This window comes from Drosophila kikkawai, chromosome 2R, assembly GCF_030179895.1.
Source record: "Drosophila kikkawai strain 14028-0561.14 chromosome 2R, DkikHiC1v2, whole genome shotgun sequence".
Taxonomy (NCBI): Eukaryota; Metazoa; Arthropoda; class Insecta; order Diptera; family Drosophilidae; genus Drosophila; species Drosophila kikkawai.
The window spans coordinates 11,990,507-12,012,036 of NC_091729.1; the positions used below are offsets into that span (position 1 = coordinate 11,990,507).

At 39.7% G+C, this 21,530-nt stretch overlaps 1 protein-coding gene across 3 annotated transcripts in view; it reads right to left on the reverse strand.

Annotated features, from left to right (window-relative positions):
* The window catches only part of fra (neogenin protein frazzled), a 40,526-nt gene extending 24,138 nt beyond the window's left edge, over positions 1-16,388 (reverse strand). For all 3 annotated transcript variants that reach the window (XM_017171544.3, XM_017171545.3, XM_017171543.3), the window contains exon 1: positions 15,628-16,388. In XM_017171544.3, the coding sequence (XP_017027033.1) occupies positions 15,628-15,736 (109 nt within the window). In that variant the 5' untranslated portion in view covers positions 15,737-16,388. The remainder of the gene's footprint in view (positions 1-15,627) is intronic.
* Positions 16,389-21,530: the final 5,142 nt, after the last annotated feature.

Here is a 21,530-nt window from a genome sequence, read left to right on the forward strand (position 1 = left end):
GTTGGGGGAAATGAGCACTTCTTTAATTAACATATGCTGCGCCCTCTCATCGCCGTCATTGTTGCTTTTGTTGCTGTTTTTGTTTTCTTTGAACAGCTGCTGCGGTCTGCAACTTTTCCCAACCAGAGTGTTTACGTGTTTGTTGTTTCTTTTGGTTACCATTTTTGCCGTCTCTGGTTGCCTAACAAATTAATTTCATATTATGTCCGCCCGCTCGTTTATCCACAGTTGAGGTTAACATAATAGAACGGTAGGAGAGTCCTTATGAGAGCTGGGAAAGATGCGATAGTTTAGCAGTTGTGGAGAAAAATGGGGTTTCAGGAAACAATTATTATAAAATTTAACTCCTAAAATATATTATTTAGATTTAGGATGACACGAAAACTTGTTTTGCTAAAGAGTATCAATTAGAGCTGGTAAAAGTTCCAATAGTTCTTTGGGGATAGTTTTGAAGATTTTTCTTTTAGGACCATCCAACTTTATGGTTGAAAATTAATTTTGAAATATATTATTTTATTTAGCACTATACTAAAACTTGATCTGCTATATAGTCTCAATTAGGGCTCGATTACTTGTTTGATCCACTTGTTAGAGTTTGTAATAAATGGAAATCTTTAAGTACAATAGTTTTTAAGATATTTCTGTTCTATCAAATTATCTTTTAATATATTTTTTTAAAAAATTAGAATAACAAAGGATTCATATACATAAAACCTCCTAAAATATACCCAACAATGAAATAAATATCCTCTGCAACGACTTATCTAACAGGTTTCAAATCCCCAACTGATCATTCAGATCATCATAATGCAAAGTGTGTCTCAAGGGGCTATTATTTCGACCGTAGCTGTAAATGAACGTTTAGTTCATTTGGCTCTCGGTTTCCGTGTGTGTGTGGGTCAGCAAACTATCCTATCCCATTCCATCCTTCCTTGAGCAGCAGTTCCAATTGAAATTAATGTTTTATGGTTTCTGCAGCGACCGCACACAGACACAATAATGACGACGAAAAGGGAAAATACAACAGCTGGAAATCCGAGGAAGGGAAGCAGGCAGTCATTTCAACAGTTCTGCGCCTTCTGCTATATATATATTCGATTTTCCTAATGCCAATTTGCCATGGAGAGTTTCCTGCAAGTGACAAAAGAAAATGCCAATGCCAATGGGATGGACTTTTCTTTTCCTTTCTCGCCCTTTTCTCAACTTCTTCTTTCGGTCTACTCTTTGGTAGCTCTTTGTTTCGCTTTTGGCCATGGCAAATTGGACATTCTTCTTCAAATTTCCTGTTTATGCTCCATAAAATCCATCGAAGCGTTTAATATTGGCAACTTAAGTTGGTGGAAATAAAGGAAGCCGGCAGGAACAACGTGCCAAGTACGTGGTCTGGGATTCAAATTGCTTTCTGTTGAGGTATGTATATGTAAAGTGAGGGATGCGCTGCGTCTGGCATTGAATTTATTTGCTGTCGTCTGAGTCACAACAGTCAGTCAGCTGTTTGTTTGGATATCTCCTCAGAGCCAGCTTTAAGTGAAAAAGTTTGGGACCATTTCAATTTATCTTGTGGCAGCAAAGTTGACAGCTCTAATTTGATGAAACGCTTTGCATAATTTATATAAGCAATCAAAGTATCATAAATATAATTTTTGGGAATTAAAAACATTTTGAAAGATTCGTTTCCTAATTCTAAACTAAGATTTTAAATTTGGCAAACTTTAAATTAAATCTGAAGCCTCATGCTATTGCTGTTTCCCCATCAAAGATTTATTTGATTTAATAGTTTGCAAACAAAATTCTAAATTGCTTTCAAGTTTCTAAAGCCTGGATCTGAGTAAATTTTACTTCAAGAAGCTGGGCTAACACTGATAACTGGAAACTGAAAGTTTGCTCTGCAAAAGAGAGGGAAACCCGAGTTGCCATCATAATCATAGTTGTGATTTTTTTTCTGTGGCATATCAGTCCAAGTGGGTTTAGTCCGGCTGGGAGGGGGGATTATGCAACTCGTCTGGGGCAGCGGCAGCTGGAAAATGCCGCAGTTGCAGTTGCATTTTATATATTTTGCATCTTGCAGTGGCATTTTGCAGTTGCATCCCACGCATGGCTTAGGCGACTGGCGCCTGCCCACGTTTAGGCTGTTAATTGAATTTTTCATAAATATATTCGCAGTATGCATGTGTACAACAATAATAACGAAACTTATCAGAAAACATTCGCAAAATGTTGTGTGGAGTGTGTGTTGGCCAGAAACGGGTTTTTATTTTCGATTTGATCAAATTTATGTCAATTTCAGAAAGTGTTAATTGCTCTTGACGTCGATTTATGCGTCGCATAATTTTATCGGTTGGGATAATGACGAATAACAAGTGCATACTTAGTGGCGCATTAGCAGGGAAAACAGTCTAAAAAGCTTGGCTAACCATGGAGTGGAATTTGCATAAATTCTATGGCCATGGGAGGGACTCTTTTTTGGGAAAATAAATTCTGTTTGCATAGAGTGTCATTCGGTTGATTTATATTTGATGAAAATGGAATTGGATATGAGTATGCGGCCAACGTTTTGTTATTTATCGTTTTGCCATATGTAATTTCAAATGATTTTCATGGGATTTTATGTATTTTTTTTTATATTCCCTTTTATTAAAGTGAAAGAATTCAGAGAATTTTTTGGGTGAAAAGCTATTAAAACCGAAAATATCATAGAAGCTCTGACACACATTTTCTTCCAAGACAAAAATTTCTTTTTCAATAAAAAATTTCCCAATTTAAAAACTAACGTTAAAGTATCCCGGGCTCATTGATCATCATAATTTACCCATTATCAAACTTAATGTTGATGCTTTTTGTGTGCACTCACCTGCGAACGAGAAATGGGGAGAGGAGAAAACCAATTAATGAATAATGAGTTCTGTAGTTTCGTCGAATAAAGCAAAAGTTATAAGCAGCCCATTATTCAAACTGAATGCGTTCACACCTTCCTCCCAGCAGACACACACTTTTCAGCTGCTAACTTCATTTTAAGGCCATAAAAGTTTTCACAAATAATTTCTTCTCTTTTTTATTTTTTACGCCCACCCAAAAAGGGGGCGGGAAAGGGTAGATTTCATAAGACAGAGCCAGAATTTTGTCCGCTTCAGCTGGCAACAAATTATGAAAATGAAAAATGCCATCAAAGCAGCGTAAATCATCTGACTTTGACATGCATTATTATTTATGGCAAGGGTCGACCCTAAAGCAAAATAAAAGGGGGGAAAACACATTACTCTTGACTGCTGGTTGTTAAGTACAAATCAGGTGGCCATAAAGGTGTACAAAACAGACTAGATAAGTTGACTATTTATGACAACATGATAATTGTACGAATCAAAGCAGTTAAATCAGGGTTAACGGCTTAAATGTCCGTATTTAAATATATTTTGTATTCGTGCAAACTCCCACAGAGCGAATAGTTCTCCCATTATGAATCATCAGCGGAAGGATGAGCAGGAAAAAACTGAAAGCATTTGCCATTTGACTTCTGTCCCGGGTTCCCGTTTCTGAGTTTTATGGCATTTTATTTTAGCTCTCGAAAAACCCCACCACACACACACACATCCCTCAGAGGCCCTCTGCCACTTCTCCCAATGTCTCGACGCTTGGCCCCGTCAAAACAACATTTCTGCGTTGGGCAACCGCAGAGAGTCAAGCAAACAACAGCGCCAGCGACAACCACTTGCACTGGGGGAAAATTATCTAAAGAAATTGGGAATTTTAAAACGGAATATTAAGGTAGTTTCAAACTAAAAATTATATACCTACATTTGATGTATAATATACGAAAGTTTGAAGGAAAAATATTAGAAACTTGGGATCTATCTATAAGGATTAGCTTTAATATTAATATTTTAAATTAAGATATATTTGTTCAACCTTCTTCTGTCTTCATCCTGTAATAGATTACAGCTGAAAGATCTTAACTCATCTCAATTTCATAAATTCCCTTTCCCACATGTTTTAAATTTTCCAAGATTTTTCCCCGGTGCACGAAATACACTATGGAATATATATAATAAAGTGAAGCTGTTGAGAGCCGCGTTAGATGACGATGACGATGCTCACAGCTCGAGCTCTGAGGGTTGGGGGATGTGAATGCGGATGAGGATGAGGCTGCGGGGATGAGAGTGTGGGTAGGGTGCCCAAGTGAGGGAGGATTGACTGTGTGGCAAGCGTCTGTTGCAAAATCGAAAAAATATTGTGCGTTAAGAGGGATGGTGGACTGGGGCAACAGCACCAACTAACAGCCAACAGCTGAGCACAGGCCGTCGAAGGAGACAGCAGGAGGAGGGTGAGGGTGAGGGTGGAAAAATCGATAAATGCCTCGAATGTATGAATTATGTGTCTGTGCACACGCCCTCTCCTGCCCTAGCACCCCCTCACCGCAACCCATTCTACTTGGAGATTCAGTTTGGGTTCTTCATCGGGTTAAGTTCAAGTGGCAGCTCATTGCACTCCGGCCAGAGAGAAAGATACATTTTACAATTTCGCATTTAATTTTCCAGAGCCGGTCGGTCCATTCGCTCGCTCGGATTGGGTTTTATGGCCCGGCAGCAATTGGCGCCCACACGCGCTGCTCTAGCCTGGATTCTGTTGCAAGACTGGACGACAACCAGAGCCATGGGCCACACTCTGCCCACGTTGGAGTGGAGCTGCATGGAGTGACCGCATTAGATAGCCAAAAATCCCTCCCGGCCAGAGAGCCATGAATGTTTTGGCAACTCATATGCAAATATGCGGCCAGTCCGTCTGCCACAGAGAACGAACGGGTGGTAAAACAGGTCGAGTGCCGGTGGGTAAATCAATGAATGTGTTTGGACAAGTGTATGTGGCCATTGTGTCATCAAATCCCTTACACCATTTCCGGAGATCCCGGGGCATTAAGCTATAAGATATGAATGCTCATGCATTTTGCCAGAGCCATTTGAACTTCATTTCTATTTTATGACCAGCAGTTAGAGATGAGAAAAGAGAAGTAGAAAGGGTAAATGGTATAATTTATATAAAATAACCTACTCTAAAAAATATTGATAATAACAAAACAGCCTTAAGAAACTTGTAATTGATTTGATTTAAAAAATAATTCTCTTTTTGTGTGGTAAAATTTTAATTTTAAATTTTAATAATATACAACATACCCTCCTATTCTTAATAATATCAGGAAAAACTCAAGAAACTTGTTAATGAATTTAAATATTAATTTCCTTAATTTTCAAAGTACAATCAAGTAAAATCAAGGCCAACAGACATTGGTAATAAGGTACATACTGACCATCACTGGTCATAACTTTTGGAGTACAACCGCAAATTGCATTATTTGGTCCATAAAAACAAAACCCCATGACTTAATTAAAATCGAATGGTAGGTCTGAGTCCGTCACAGAGGGAAATCGTTATCTCGTTTATAAATTAAGCAACGGAGAACAGTTGAACTTATAACCCAGAGCTGTTGGGGCTGTCGCTGCTGCTGCTGCTGGCCACAAAACCAATTTGGCCGTGGCCAACTGGCAACTTTCATAAATAGAAAGCGTTTCTGGGATGCATTGCATATCCAATTGGTAAATGCTGATACGATTGTCTGGATTGTGTGCTTGTCTGTCTTTCGGTCTGTCGGTCTGCTTTGGCTTTATAGATGGAAAATAAGAAAATAAAATAAAAACACTCGCTTCAGCTCGCTGGCGTTGCCAACAATAAATTTTTCATGCTCGACACAAACGCACCATGTACGTACATATTTATTTATGACAGCACACGCAGTCAGGCAGCAGGCAGGTCGAGTTCGATTCCGGAGTTGACCCCCGAAAAAAGTTATCTATAGATCGACGACGTCTGCGGTTTCTCCCGCTTGCCACATACTACGAGAGCTGATAAATGGAAAATCGGGCGCAACGATCCGATTCCGAGCCGCAAGTCGGTGATAAGGCAATCAATAAGGCAAACAACTCGGGGTTTATTGAACCCCCCCCCGGGTGCCCCTTGGAGAATAAGGGAACCCATGCCTCCACTCCATCTTGCCGCAGTGCAATTAAGTGGATTTTCGTTTATTTTTCGATTGCAGTTCCCCCTTCGGGCCCGAAGCTTTGTTTATTTCTTGCTTAATGGTGACTTACGTCGCAGTTCGATGGGTTTTTGGGGCCTCGCTAAATTGCCAGTTGTATATCGTAAATATATTGGTTTACGAATCAGTTACAATCATATTTAGATATGATAATGCGGTAAATATTTGCAAGCGAATCAATGTCCTCCGAGAAGCCAGAACCCTGTACCCCAAACTTAAACCTAAAAAGAGATGGCACACACACATGGGACTTGGGGGGTGTCAAGCAAAATATTTGTGGGAAAATATTTACACACGACTAATGCCGGAGACTCAAGGTGGCTGAGAAAGATTTGGACAAAATATTTGTGCGTGTAAACAAGTCACGATGATGATGATGATGATGATGGTTCGTTCTCTTCTTGGGTTAAATTGAAATTCATTCCTCGTCTGCGGGAGCGTGACCGATCCCGATCTCCTTACTTATAAATGATTTGATTGACATCAATAATTGCATGTACATACATTTTCATGCATTCGTTGGCTACCGAAAAATATAGGAATGGTAAATGGTAAATGGGAATGGTGTTTAGAGAAGAAGCCCTAACAATTTGCATATGTGTCTCTAGCGACAACGACGGTGTTTGCATGAAAAATAAACAGAGCTCCGCTGATTGACGTTGAACGTTCTCGCAAGGCATAATTAAATGTATTTGATGCGGATGTTCTCGTGACTAAGTACTGTGTTTTCTGTTTTTTTTTATTTGATAGAAGAGAGGATATGTTGGTCTCAAGGGCGAAAAGGAAGACGACTTCCGTTAGGCAGGTCTTTCAAGGAAGTTTCAAGAAGCTAAGTAATTTAATTTAACGTCGAAAGGCGAAAAACTGAGCACGCTGTATAAATTGAATAAAACTTAAATGTAGTTTCAAAATATAAATCCTGTTTGGTACTTGGAATCTAGGTTTGTTATCAGAGATTCCCCGTAGAATGAGCTTTACAGCCCTAACAGTCTAATAAATCCACTTGAAAACTATCCGTTTCATTTTAAATATTTCTTATAAAATGTAGTCTTTTTTTAATTTAAAATTATTTAATAAATAAAGCCTGTTTAATTAGAAAGCGTTTATTCTAACCTTTATAACTTCATTTTTGTTGACACATAAATGTTAAATTTACTTCCCATTTCACGAGGTATTTGAAAATCGTTTCGCTGTAATCCTCATTGCTGCTTTATTCCTTCGTCTGGTTATTCTTTTTCAGATCTCGTCTCATCAATCACGTTTTGGCAGCTCCACATGCTTTCCATCTAGCTGCTCCGCCGCACAGCGCACAGCACACGGCACTTCCCTCTCAATTCCCGTCTACGTGACTTCCGACTCTTGGCTTGCCCATTTGTCCCGCGAGCTTCGGAATTCAGCCTGTTCTCCTTGGTGCTGTGGTTGGTTTCCCAGCTTCTTCTCCTTCTGCTCACACCGACGTGCATTTATCTACTTTGCTGTTGTCATGTCAAACACTCGGCAGAAAAGTTCAAGTGCGGGTCCGGGTCCCTCATCCCTTTCCTTTTTTCTCCATTTTTTTTTTTGCCCTGCAATTTCACGCTTGTCGGGTCGAGTCGGCGAAAAAGTTGGTCTCTTTATATTGTCAGCGTTAGCGTTAGCGTTACCTGGCGCCAACTTCCCCGCTTGTCGTGTGAAATTTACAAACATCAGCCAAAGTGTCGCCGGCAACACAAAAGCTCATTTGTCGAAAGAAAGTAAAATCAGCTTAGAGGCCAAACTATATATGTACATATATGCAAGTAGCAGTCATGAGCGGGTTAAGTATCGCTCAAGTTTGCGAGAATAACTTTATGGAAGCATCATATTGTGGGTACTTCAAGAGCTTCCCCCTTGGACGGGCCGACAGACAACTTAATTAGATAAATGCCGGCGCACTGACAGCCTCCTATTCTCTGTTGGTTTTCTAATTTTCTAGTTGTAAAGTGATCCGAGCGCGCCCACATACTTTGCCCTAACTATCATCAGCATTATCGTCATTATCAAGCCCATCATCATGGTTGATGCAGTGAAGAGGCCCCTCCTGCAGTCGACTGACATAATTTTATGCTCGACATTCAATTAGGAGTAGGTGTAGGTGCCGTCATCCTCCATCATCCACCCTGAAACTGCGGAACTACTCGGGTGAATGCAAATTGTGAGCAGACAAAAGCAATTTGTGTCATTGCCAGCAGGCAGATTATACAGTTGGGGTCGACATAATGGTATTAGGAATTTAATTGAATTTTTGAATTAAGAAATTTTAAAATTTTAGCTAATCTCAAGCTCTAGTTGAATGATTTAATCTACAGAAAGCAAGCAGGTTTCTAGTATAAAATTGTTTCTAGCCCACAAACCTCATCAGTATTCATTTTGCTGATGATCAGCATCAATTCTAAACCTACTTGACAAGGAAAAGTTAATTTAAATAAGATTGTACACAAAGTAAAATTGTTATTACACTTTAAACTCATAAAATCGCTTTTAAAATATATTTAATTAGAGAAATAAGTAAAACACATTCCGTGGTACTCATCATTAGCGCTATTGTTGTGACCACAGCTGTACCTGAGACTCTTCAAGAGCTCCGATTGTGTAGAATGAGAGGGAACCGGGCTATGGAGATAGGGGAGACACACACAGAACTTGTACTTTACCACCTCATTACGAGATTTGCATATTTGCATCTGCCATTGTCTGCGATTCTGGAGAACAAAAGCCGAGAGCAGACAATGGCAGCCACCACCTCCTCGACTCAAGGATATTTACCTCTCAGAAAACTAGACCTAAATTTAGAAAACCACCGAGGAGAAAACGAAAACAGTGTCTGAGAAAACACGACTGCTTCTTCCTGCACCACAACTTTGGGCAAGTCAAGTGTTTTGCCACTTTTGATGCTAAATCTTAAAAGCCGACGAGATAACTACTGTTAGCTGGTTTGTTGGAGTTCGCGGTCTTAAGAACCACTCGCCTGTCAAGTGTTCCTTCATAAAGTCGCTTACCTAATGGCCAAACGCGTTGAAAACATCGCTGGCTGGCTGGTTGCATTTTACAGGATTTTATGGCAGATGTTGGTGGTGCCGCTTTCCGATTTTCCGCTCCACTCAGCCCCATTGACAGCTCAATTCAAGGAGACGCCACCCGGCTGCGGCAGAATGTGGAAATGTGCGGCGGATAATTGCCATTAATCAGGCGAGTCCACACATGGTCATGGCACGTCATAAGCCGCACACAACTGCACACCACATCTAATCCACAGAGTCCCGAGAAGAACAAAAAGTCCGGTCTTTGGGTTCAACATCTCGGAGGGAATGCAGGCCGGGCGGGGCAAGGGAAATGAAAATCGGATTGGTAATGGGAATGGTCTTGGACTTGGGCTTGGGCATCTATGATATATGCAGCACTTAGTACCTACTTAAGTTGCGCGAACGCGGACAACGCTTCAGATAAGATCACACACAGCTGGCAATAGCAAAGGCCAAAGCGGTTTGTGGTTTAAAGTTGGCATAGTGGTACGAAGGCAGTTAAGGTTTGGCATATCTTGTAACTAACGTGAATAATGCAGTCGATGTTAAGGGATTTTAACAGTAATAGCAAAACCAGTGATCTGGCTCGAAGGACCATTGTTATTGATGTTGGATTTCTGCAATTCCATAAAAAAGAAACTTCGTCAAGGCGAGATCTTGATCTATCCTTTTTCCTATATTAGTAATAATATAAGGAGGAGGATTTATACTTAAAAATGAGTCTATAATTTAAATAGCAGAAAAAAAACCCTAGCTTTCCCTGAATTTTAAATCTTCATAAAGTGCGAATTAGTGGTGATCTCATAAAATCAACAGTAACTGTCCAAATCAAATACAAATTCACAGAAATCACACATGGCTTAGACAACACAAAGAGGGAATCTCCTGACCACCAATTCCAAAGTCCGAATCTAACCCACTGTGCCATTCTCCCCCACCAAAAACTGAAAACTGCAAACCACGACTTTGACTTCGACAACGACGTTGAACGTTAAACGTCGAACGTCGACGACTACTGGTGGCTGGCTGCAGACTCGTAAGTGGTATAAAGTACGTGCATTTTGTAGATAATAATAAAATAATAGCAGCGGCGGCTGCTCATTCGGCTGGAGTCAAGAGTCTTGGCGCTTGGATCGGAGCGGATAGGATCGATTCGGATCCGATTGGATAGCTGGATAGTTGGGTCGGAACAAAGCACAGCGTCTGCGTCGCGGTCGTGTGGCTGTTGTAACAAATTACTTTTGGCTGGGCCCCTCCGATTTCCCCCGCCCCGAACTCGTGGCTTCCGCCGATCTTACTCAGACATTGTCGTCGCCATTGTCGCTGCTCGTTTTTCATGTTCTATTTTTCTGCGGCAATTGCAGGCCATAGATTAGCTGACCAGATAATTGCACAGCAAAAATAAGATCTGAAGAGAGGTTTTCAATATTTTATTGATACCTTTTAAAATTATTACTTATAAGTTTTATCAAAGAAATTATTATACATTTTTCCAAATAGGGCTAAACGATTATTTTAAACTTTTCTTTAACTTACTTTAAAGCGTATTAAATAGTTTTCTAATCAACAAAGTTTTCCCAAGTGAAAAACGGCGAGACAATAGGGGAGTGAGTTGGAGATGAGGCGGGCGCTTTTCCGTCGCCAATCAACCGATCGATCTACTTTAAGGCAGTCGCATGGCCACAGTTTATCGCCGGCCAGCGACTGCATTTTGTTGACCGATAAGCCAGCGGTGTGGTGGGGCCGCCAAGATGAGGTTTCAGAGACGGAGGAGGGGCAAGAGCAGTCAAGTAACTTCCAAAGCCAAGACCAACTTCATTTGCTTGCCGAACAACAACCAAAGCGAGCGACTTTTTTCAATTAATGTAGCCCATGGGCACGCGAAACCTGAAACCAGAAAATGCAAAAAGAACAAGAGGAGAAGTGGTGTGGACGAGCGCAGAAGACGCCAAGAGGATGCAGAGAGCTAAATAAAAAAAAAATAAAAACAATGCAAAAACTTTGTTTACTTTGCGCTAGCTTGTCTTATCGCTCGCTCCACTGGGCACAAAATAATTACCGAAGCTCGTTTACCCCGCTCCCAGAAAGATTTTGAGTGAAAACAACAAGCCAAAGTTTAAACACCCTCCAATCGATCGGTTGTATATGGAACTTGTTTATAAAGTCAGCAAAATACTTTCCTTCTAAGTTAAAACAGTGATATTAAGGTTATTCTGTCATTACTTTATATACTTAGTCTTCCCAAAAAGTATTCCAACTCTGACAAAACTCAAAAGTTTCAGTTTTTAAACGAAGCTGCATTACAGACTTCCCAAAAGATCTGAAAAGACCTTCGAAAGGGTATGGAAAATCTGGTAAAATTGAGTTCTTTTAGCAGGGCGTGGCCAGAAAAAGATCTTGGGGCCTAGAGTTGCCGGGCCTGACCAGCACTTTGGCTAAATGACTGCATTTAAAAAACTGTTGCCGACTTCCGTTTCGCTCGTTTCTCTGATTTTTTCGCCTTACTCACTCTACGCTCGCATCTTCTGGAGGTGATTAAGTGCGATTCGAGGCGTGGAGGCAGATAATTTCTGATATTTTATAGCCCCGGTGTTGAGATGGAGTTGGAAATGGGAATGGGTTGGATGGGAAATGGAGAAGCAGCCCCGCCAGAGGTGTGAGATTTGCGGAGCCCCGGCTTGATGGCAGGCAGGCTGGCTTGTTTTAACGGCACTTTAAGCCACTCAGGACCGGGGAACAAGTTAAGTACTGGCACAGATCGGTTTTGGTTGTGGGTTGAGAAACTATTCCGTGTCCTTCGGTGAAATGTGAGTCCGCCATCTACGGATCAACCCACGCACCTATGCAAATTGGACCTAATCCCTAGGAAGACTACTACGCCCCCACAAAAAGTACATACATAAATGCGAAAACAAGATACACTTCTGGCCAGATACATTTCCTGTGTAACCGCCTTGAGATCAGCTCTCCTTCACCCTGATTCTTTCCGAATATCTCCCTCAAAATCCAGCAGAGTCCCTTCTCCATTTTTGGGAGCTTTGGTCAGAATCTGGATTTTGTGGCTGCTGTTGCGTGCATTGAACTTTGAGCATTTTGGGTTGCAGAATCAACTTCGGTTGGTTGTTGTTTCTGTTCTGTGTTCTTGTGGCGGGTTCAAGTGAATTATTCATGTTGTCATGTCGAATCGGAGGAAGGTGGAAGGCAGAAAGGTTCGGGTTCGAAGCTGTAAACGAAATTGCATTCTGCCAACGCAGCAGCAAATACACAGAGAATAAAAGCAGGGACAAAATAACATTAATGAAATTACAAAGCAGTTGCAATTTAACTGTACTTGATGAGATCTTTTAATTTGTTAGATATAACTAAGGTTTTTAACTATTCTTTGGTATTACCCTCAAATGTAAGAAGTATATATTTGTTTTATTATTTTTCTCAATGCATTACTGCTGCTGAGCTTGCAATACTTTTGGTATTTGGTGTCGAGTTCGGTGGTTCCTCCTGCTGTTTTCCATAAAAATTCCCGCAACATGAGTTTCTCCCAAAAATATATATATGCACATGCAACATCTACACTTGCTGACTGTCTGCCTCTGCTGTTTGGTGCCTTGTGAGAATTAAAATATAACACAATTTTGTTTTAATTAAATAACAAGACAAACTTTTGTTTAACCACACTTCACTTACAAAAACTTTATTTGTGCAACTTACAAGGGACAAAAGCTGGCATTGTCTGACGCCTCTGAACAATGCAAATTTGTAAAAATAGGAAACGAGAAACCCAAGAAACCCGCTTAAGACCCCTCCTCACACCTATAAGTGAGAGTCCTTTAAGCTGTTCTTTGGTCTAAATATATATTGTATTCCCTACGGGAACAAGACTCCCTCGAAAGACGAACAATTTCCGCTGCTTTGTCAACACTTCAAAGTGTCGCCTGAGCTCGGAACACAATTGAGAGACTTTGCATCGGTCCGTAATTAGTCTGCATTCAGCGGCAAAGAAGTGACCTCATTCTGAGACCCTCTTCTAAACTCTCTCTCCCCGAGACTCCTTTTTTCTGTGGCTCATTGCGACACATCGCCAGAGGCTATGGCCACCATATGGAAATGTTTATTTTGACAAGCGCACCCTCGCTGGAAAAGCGGGAAAAAAATGTGTGGCAAGGAAAATGAAGAAAAGGGGTGCGAAATTAGAATAACATGTCACTCATATATGGTATCACGTAATGCGGCTAAATATGCTATATGTATATGACCACGGGGAAAAGCCAGGGAAACCCCCGGAAGAGTGGCTCGCCCAGGACACGGAACAACATACAATTGCCACAGTTCCCAAGCTAAAAGCGAGCAAGGAATTATGGCCAGAAAAGTGAAAACAAAGAACACCAGCAAATAAACACGAAAATGAGAACAGGACCTCTTGCACGTGAGTTTTTACACGGCAGTTTTACAGTATAGTTGGGTATGTTTTTAGAAACTTTAAAAGAAAATTACCTTAGGAATAAGAGTATTCATTCATTCATTACAAAGGACTTGAAAAGTTTTAGAACTCAAGGTAAAATACTTATTGAAAAGTGGTTAAAAGTTTCCTTTGTTTCTCTTAAAGTAATTTGACTTTCACTGCCACGAAATTAAGTATAATTAATAGGTATTTAGTGGTCGAGAGACCACCGTAACCTATTGTTGTCACCTGCTTTTTTGTCTCCTGGTTACACCCATGTACGTAAAAGTATTTTTAATTACAGCCAGGTCACATAAAGCTTGAGTTTAGGCAAGGGAATGCTTTTAATTAAATCTGGCGCAAAGTCCTGCGACTTATGACATGCCATGACCCAAAATTTGTTGAAAGATTTTTCATTCCATTTGCATATGACATGCCCACCATATTTTACACCCAACTTTTTTTGGGGGGCTTTCCTGCGGAGAGCTGGCATTGATAAATTCCATAGCTGATAAGGCGTTGTCTCCCCCTCGACAAAAAAAAACTTCGCTTTTGGGGGTTGGTTTATTTTCCTTGGCTCGAACGAAGGACATTTAATTTGTTTGCATTATTTGCGCTTTTTGTGGTGATTCTCAGTTTCCCTCCCTCATTTCCTGCGATTATGTTTACTCTTTAGAATCGAAAAAAGGCGAAATTGAAATATGATAAGCCCTTAAACCAACCCCGGCTTAGTTTCCGTCCAAATCAATCAGTTGATGTATTGTGCAGCTGCCTAACGATCTTTTATAATCTCTATTTATGGGGAACCCTAAATTTGACCTGGAACTGTGGCTGATCCTGAGTCCTAATTGAATTTTACTTGCATTTGCTCTACCTGCCCTTACCTGATGCCTTAAGAACACTTGTTGGTCGAGAGAATGCCCTAATGATAATGGCTTTTACGGCCACCATTTTGTCTGGCCTCTCCTAATATCTCAAATACATATTTTGCTGGTTTCACAGAATACGGGTGTCACAGTTGGTGTTTGTTTTGGCTCACTCCGAGATCATTTATTGGAAATGTTGTTGGCTAGTCTCAAATTCTTGTTGTGCAGTGCCTTGTTTATCTCGTTTCAAGCGAAGCTCATTAGTAATGTTCGAAATTCGAGGCACTATCGAGGAGATAACCGTTTGGCAATCTTCTTGCTTTCCGGCTCTTATCTGCAGTTGATATGATGGCGGCTAATTACGGTGAATTACCCAGAATGATTGTCACATGTGGGGCTGCTCGACCTGGAAAGGGTTTTGCGAATTTACGTCAATTTTACGAGAGCCAAAATGAAAGGCAAGGTGCGAAATACTCGTATGACTGTGTGCTTATCAGCTGCAGTTGACATAAGCGTTCCAAATTGTGAGTGTTTTTTGGCGCAAATATACCTGGTCTGTGGCACGTCGACCAGACATCGGGTCGCCATAACTGTACTAGCGATATTGGTGGGTTTTTAGTCAAGTATAGCTTGTATAAAAAGAGGTCTACTCTAGAGATAATTACAGGATATGGACACAACTTTATGGATTGATACTTTGCAACAGTCAAAGGAGCCTCAAGATAAGCCACTGAAAACTAAAATTACCCAACGAAATATTATATAAGTTTTACTAGAAACCTGTACGTAGTAAAATAAAATTGTATTTAAAAATTATATTCTTTTTTCTGAATATTGTTGTTATTTTTTACTAAAGAAAAATTGCTGTTTTCCAAAGTAAAAATACTTTGTAAATTAATTATTCAATTTAGCATTGGTAAATGCAATCCTTAGAATTCCCAACTAGGTATAGTCGCGTTCCTTGACGCAAGTCTCGACATAAAGTGATATCATTAAGGCTTTTCTTAAAAATCATAATTTTAATATATACATTTCTGATTTCAAACTAAAATTCACAGATTCTAGCCCATATTAAACATTCAAGGAATGGTTTAAAATATAAACCCGATCCTAACCCTTATCCTGTAACTTTTATGACCACTGTTATTTTCGAAAAATTTACCATTACCTCCAATATCTCATGGATTACTTCCTTACCTTGACTTCCCACTGTGCTTCCAATCAGCTGAAGTATCAGATGTCCAAAGATTACCCAGCTCCACATATAGAAACCACTGCTGATATTGTTTCTTCCCTCGCTGGCCATTTTCTGTGTATTTTAAGCGCTGATTGAACTGGAAACCGTCGTTGGCGTTTGCAGGTAATATGAATTTACCAAGTTTTTGTTTACAACATCTTGGCTTTCGATTTCCTTCCACTTTTTTCGTTTATGTTTGTGGCTCCTCTTCCTTGGCACTCACACTCACGCAGTTAACGCGCACACAACACAGCACACATACATACGCACGCGACTAATGCTCACTCCACTTTTGTTGTGTATTCTTTGGCGATTTGTGCATGCTTCTTGTTTTTCTTATTCTGCGCCTTTTTCATCAATCGAATTTACGTTTACGCTTGTTTTGCCGGCATACGCCGTTCTTTTTGCTGTTTCAGTTCTTTTTGTTGTTGTTCGGCTGCAAGCGGCGCATTTTTTACAACAACAACAGGAAATACTATCAACAAATTGCACACACACGGACGATAGCGTTGTCTCGCTCTAGCCTGCGCCTGGCGTCGGGACTCACAGCTGCAGTTATTTTGTTAAATCACAACTCCCGATGGTTTTCTGTATTAAATGAGAGGTGTTTTTTTATTTTCGTTTGCCGATTGGTTTTTTATCGTTTTATTTGTACATTTTGGGGTATTTTCTGGTTGTAAATCGCGTTTAGAGTGACAAGGTGGCGCAAACATGCGCGTTCAACGGGAAAAATTTGACTGAAAAAAGCGCGCTGGCCTGGAGACAGTGTGACCGCATGACTATCGATAAGTTATGCTTGTCCTGCCCTTCAAAAATATACCAAAAATATACCAACGAAAATATTAATTTTTATAATAATAATAATATTTATTATATTAAAAATAAATTGTACATTTAGTTTTTATGGCGAATAACAGCGTTTTATATTAATTATTTGTGTTATCAGATAAAAACTATACATTTTATGTAATTTAGCATTTTATACGAAGACATACTGACGGGTGAATTTCAGCAGCAAAATATACTAAGCTAGAATCGATGTTGCTATCGCTACTATCGATATATTTAAAAATGGTCAGCCATTGCAGTGTTAGCGCGGGAATTTGAAATATATGTTTTAAAAGGATAACTCTTTGATAAGCTAATTTGACTTTTATAATTGGATTATCAACGAAATGCATACGTCTAAACTTGTTCCTTATCGACGCTTGTACTCTGCAAACTTTTCCCATTATAAAAAAGGAGAAGTCCCACGTGAAATGCATTTTTTCTGATTGCCACCCCCGCCGAGACAGGTTGTGGTTAAAAGTTGTGCCTCGAAAAAATATGCATGCCAAAGGAACGTTCATTAAAAAAAGAGACCCACAACTTTAAAAGCTGAAAAATAAAAAATATCGGTTTACGCCCGGGAGAAATGTGAATGCAATAAAAAATCTGTCCAAGGCCGACAATTTGTCGGATGGGGTCGGGGGAGGCGTGGCAGCGAAATGATAAATTTCACATTAAACGCCAGCGCCTGAGCGAAAGCGTCGTAAAAATAAACGGCGGGAAGAGACTCCCTCCCCCATTTATCTGTTTCAGGAGATGGGGGAGCTGGTGAAGATGGACTTCATTAGCGTATCCGTATACCCGTAAAGTGGGTCAAGTTTCGAGGACTTATCAAATTACCAGGCCCAACAGATTCTCGCTGCTAATTGCAGGTTTTTAAAAAAGCTCAACGCCCCAAATGAGGAGGGGTGACTGAGACGCGTTCCCGCACTGGCAAACTGCAATTTTCAGTTTTAATTAATTCGAGTTGCTGTCTGACTGCCAGCCTTGCCTGTATTTGCATCCCTATCTGTATTTGCTTTGCTAGTTTCAAGTTGAAGCGACAGACGGAACAACTTCGACGCCCACAAGCCACAAAGGAGGGGATGGAGAAGAGGAAACGGATGGGACTCGACTCCCATGTGGATCCCATTCAAAGAGTCGTTAGGTGCCAACATGAAAAGGCGCTTAAGCGAATTAATTTCGTATGCGGCAAAATATATAAATCAAGGCATTGGATTTTTAAAACAAAAAATGCTTAAATACATAAAAGGTTATTGGCCTTTTAAGAAAATTATATAAAATAGTTTATGGGGGAATTTTAATGCATATCTTTTAAATGAATCTTATTGTTCTTGGTTTTAGTCTTTTAAAGAAATTGTTAGGTTTCATATTGTGATATTTTAACAATAATTAATAATTAATTAAACTAGCCTTGGTTTCCATTACAGTTGAACCTGCAATATTTGGGAAAAGATAAGGAAAATGTATGTATAATCATTAGATTTTAACCAGCTTAGGTATTAAAGTCCTTTAGTTTCCTTTTGCTAAGTTCTATTACATTTTTATATTTAAGAAAAAATAGATTTGCTGCGTTATTGGTTTTACATTTCAATTAATTCGGGTAAATATATAATTTAAGGGAGGAAAATCATCTTGGACAGTTTTAGAAAGTTTTGGAAAACAAACAGAGCTTACAACAATTTCAATAAAGAACAGAGAACCCGAAATTGGCTAAAAGTTTAGCTAATGAACTGAAATAAATGATAAAGATACTTAAAACGCTATTTCTTAATCTATTTTAATTCCTGATTTAAGTTCAACTTAAAATAAAACATTTATATACTATAATCTCAATCATTTGCGAGTGACAGAGGGCATAACCATTTTATTATTCTTTTTTTTATTTTTTTTTTTACATTTTTCCCACAGCGATTTGGAGGCGGTAAAAACCGCGCGCGATTTCCCGGCTTAATTGGCAGCGACAGGCGGCGCAGGCAGCAAATTGCGACGCAACAACAAAAAGTGAGCAGCAAATACAACAAAGCAGCAAACCCACTGACAACAACAACAACTAGGTAAGTTAAATTAAGTTAACGTCTGCAGGCGCCGTCAGCAACAACAAGAAATCACAGTCTGTCCATACTCTTATGGCGCATAAATCAAAATCAACTTGTAAATTTAATATGTCGCTGTGTGTTTTTTTCTTGTTTCCACTCCTTTTTCCTCTTTTTTTGTGGCGCTTGCCACAGAGATCCGCCAGTGATTTATGCTGATGTATTTTGAGCTCCAACGAATTGGCGAGAATATGGAAAAATAGTAGAAACTAAATGGAAAAAATAATCAATTGAAATTGCAGAAAAAACAGCAAACAAGTTGTGAATGACGAGCAAAAAAATTGTAAATACATATTTTCACATACACTTTGGAAATATTTTGACAGTTTTCTTAATTTATATAAAGCCTGTGAATTTGTTTTAAAAGATAATATTTATTAAGAGCTCTTAAAACCTAAATGAGAAGGGAACCAAGATCTGACATTATACCTTGAAGAAAATCTAATTAGTAGTCAAAACCCGAGTATTTCTTAGTCTTAAAACCCCACACATTTAATTGTCACACATTAAAATTAGCTGGAAATTTAGAGAGCACTTCCCCCACTCACATTTTCCATTCTTAATTCTCGAACCTGTAAACGAGGCAACAGACACTGAGTAATGACAATTTCAGGCCCTGCCGACAGTTTGACACTTTTTGAATGTGGATGTGGTTCTGGGTCTCGGTCTTGGTCTTGGTCGTGGTCATAGTCTTGTGGCCTGGGGGAAGTCCGTGGAAAGGGCAGCCCCAAATTTTCCTATAGATGAAAACAAACATTTTCAGTTGGATATCTGTAGTTAACATGTGTGGAAATGAAAGCAAAATTAGGTTGCATTTATTAAAGAGCAGAGGGAAAAAGTGGGAGTACAAGTCCCCAAGAGTCCCCACCAAGTGCAAGTATGATGTATGTGGGCCTGTCTCCGTTTTGAGTGCAGCAAGCAAAATAAATGAGTTTGTCAGCCAGCAGCGACATGATTTGATAATTGGTTTTAAAAGAAGAAATTCGAAAGCTGCAGTCGCGCGCAGAGTTGCTGCAGAGTTGAGTTGTGGGGGAAAAACAGGAAATGGAATTGGATTTGGCTTTAGAGTTTTTGACATGGAAATGATAAGTCAACTCTTATTAGCATGTTAATAAAAAGAAAATTAATTCATTTGCAGGAAAAGAGCACTTAAGAGGAGAGCGTTGACAAATAAATGATTTAAAGTTGGTTATTACCTATAAAGGCGTAATTATTGCTGGAAAATTAAAGCAATTTAGGGAAATCAACCATAATTTATGTAACTATTTGAATTAAGGAACCGCTTTATTTATTACCTAAATTCTAGGGAAATATAAAGTGTTCATTTTTATGTTAAGCCTTATAACTATTACAGCAAATATCAATTAATGTTTTCAATGCAGAATATTTAACAGCCTTTGTCCCAATTACTCATTATAGTTTTAGCCAAGTTTATGACCTCTCTTTCGAACCGCACAAACTTTTGGCCATTGACACTTGAGTTGGGGTGTTGTGTTTTCTGCGAAAATTGGCATATAAAAAGCTTAAACAAAACATTATTTACCAGAGTCCCGAAGCTGACTCACCACCACTCACGGATCAGATCGGATCTGAAGTTTGTGGACATTGGGTGGGGCTGTGGAGAACCCAAGCTTCTTACCAATATACTCCGACTCCTGCAGAAAGTTCGTTACGGTTATGTAAGTGACGCATAGCCATAACAGTCGGCAATATGCATATAAAATGTAAAAATCAGCATAATTCCTGACACTCTGCCCAGTTTCATGATGGAATTTCCAAAACAGTTAAGCCGGCCATTAGGGGGGATTAGGCAATCGGAGGGCGTGGCATTGTAATTAAACGCCTCCCACCGCGCACAATTTGAGGCTTTTCATCTAAATTCTCAATGGGCAATATGCCGCCCCCTTGGCGCCCATAATAGACTCATTAACTTCCTCCTCATCTGCAATCTGGCTGTCTGCGGTTGTTTTGTTTCGGTTTATGTTGTTCTGTTGCATGCTGCATGTTGGCTGCAACACATTCTCATTGCATCCCATTGCTGTTGGCGTTGGAGCGTGCATTTGCACTTGTCGTTGCCCATAAATTAAAGCCTGCCTTCCGTCCCATTTTGTGGTGGCAAATATTCGTCGCATGCCAAAAATTTTTACAAGCGACAGCATTCTGCACATGTTGGCGGCTGAAATTGCATTTCATGGGCTTCTCCGGCCTGGGGATCCGAACTCGAGATTTAATTCCCTGCACATTGACAGCTGTTGCAGGAAAAACTCAAGGGAGGAGTCTGGAGGCTAGGGGGAGACCTGGCATGGTCAAGTTTGAGTCAAGGCTAAGGACGAAAGGAAGTTAAGACTGGCAGCAGCTGGGAATAAGCTGGGAAAAACTAGACACAGAAGACGTGTATACCAATAAGTAAGGAAAATAAGAGCCTAAACAGCAGAGGAAATGTGAAGAGTGACACAAAAATATTTAACATTTTATATAAAACAAAAAAGTATATGCTAAATACAATTTAATAACTGCACAGCCTTTGACATTGTTTTCTTTTGTGCTTCTAGAAACATAAATAAAATTACAACAGATTTTTCTGCTTTAATTTATGGTATGGTATGGTTAAAAAAGTATATATAAACTAAGACAAAACTTCTTGGTAGAATATAAATAAAATACACAAGAATGCCACTACCCACACTGCATTACTCGCTTTTCCCCTGCCATATCACTCTTTTTTCTTTTTCTCTTAGCTCTGACAGCTTTTTGCCTTGCACAACAAAATTAATTAAGAGGATCCTGGCGTTACTCCGTAGGCAAGCAACGCAGGGCCAATAAATCCTTCCCGCCTGTCACAAAATTCCTTGGAGTTCCTTTTGACAACCTGGGAAGGTAAGCGATAAGCGCGAAGATGTGAAATTTTCGTCGCGGAGCGAAAAACTCCCTTCGTGACG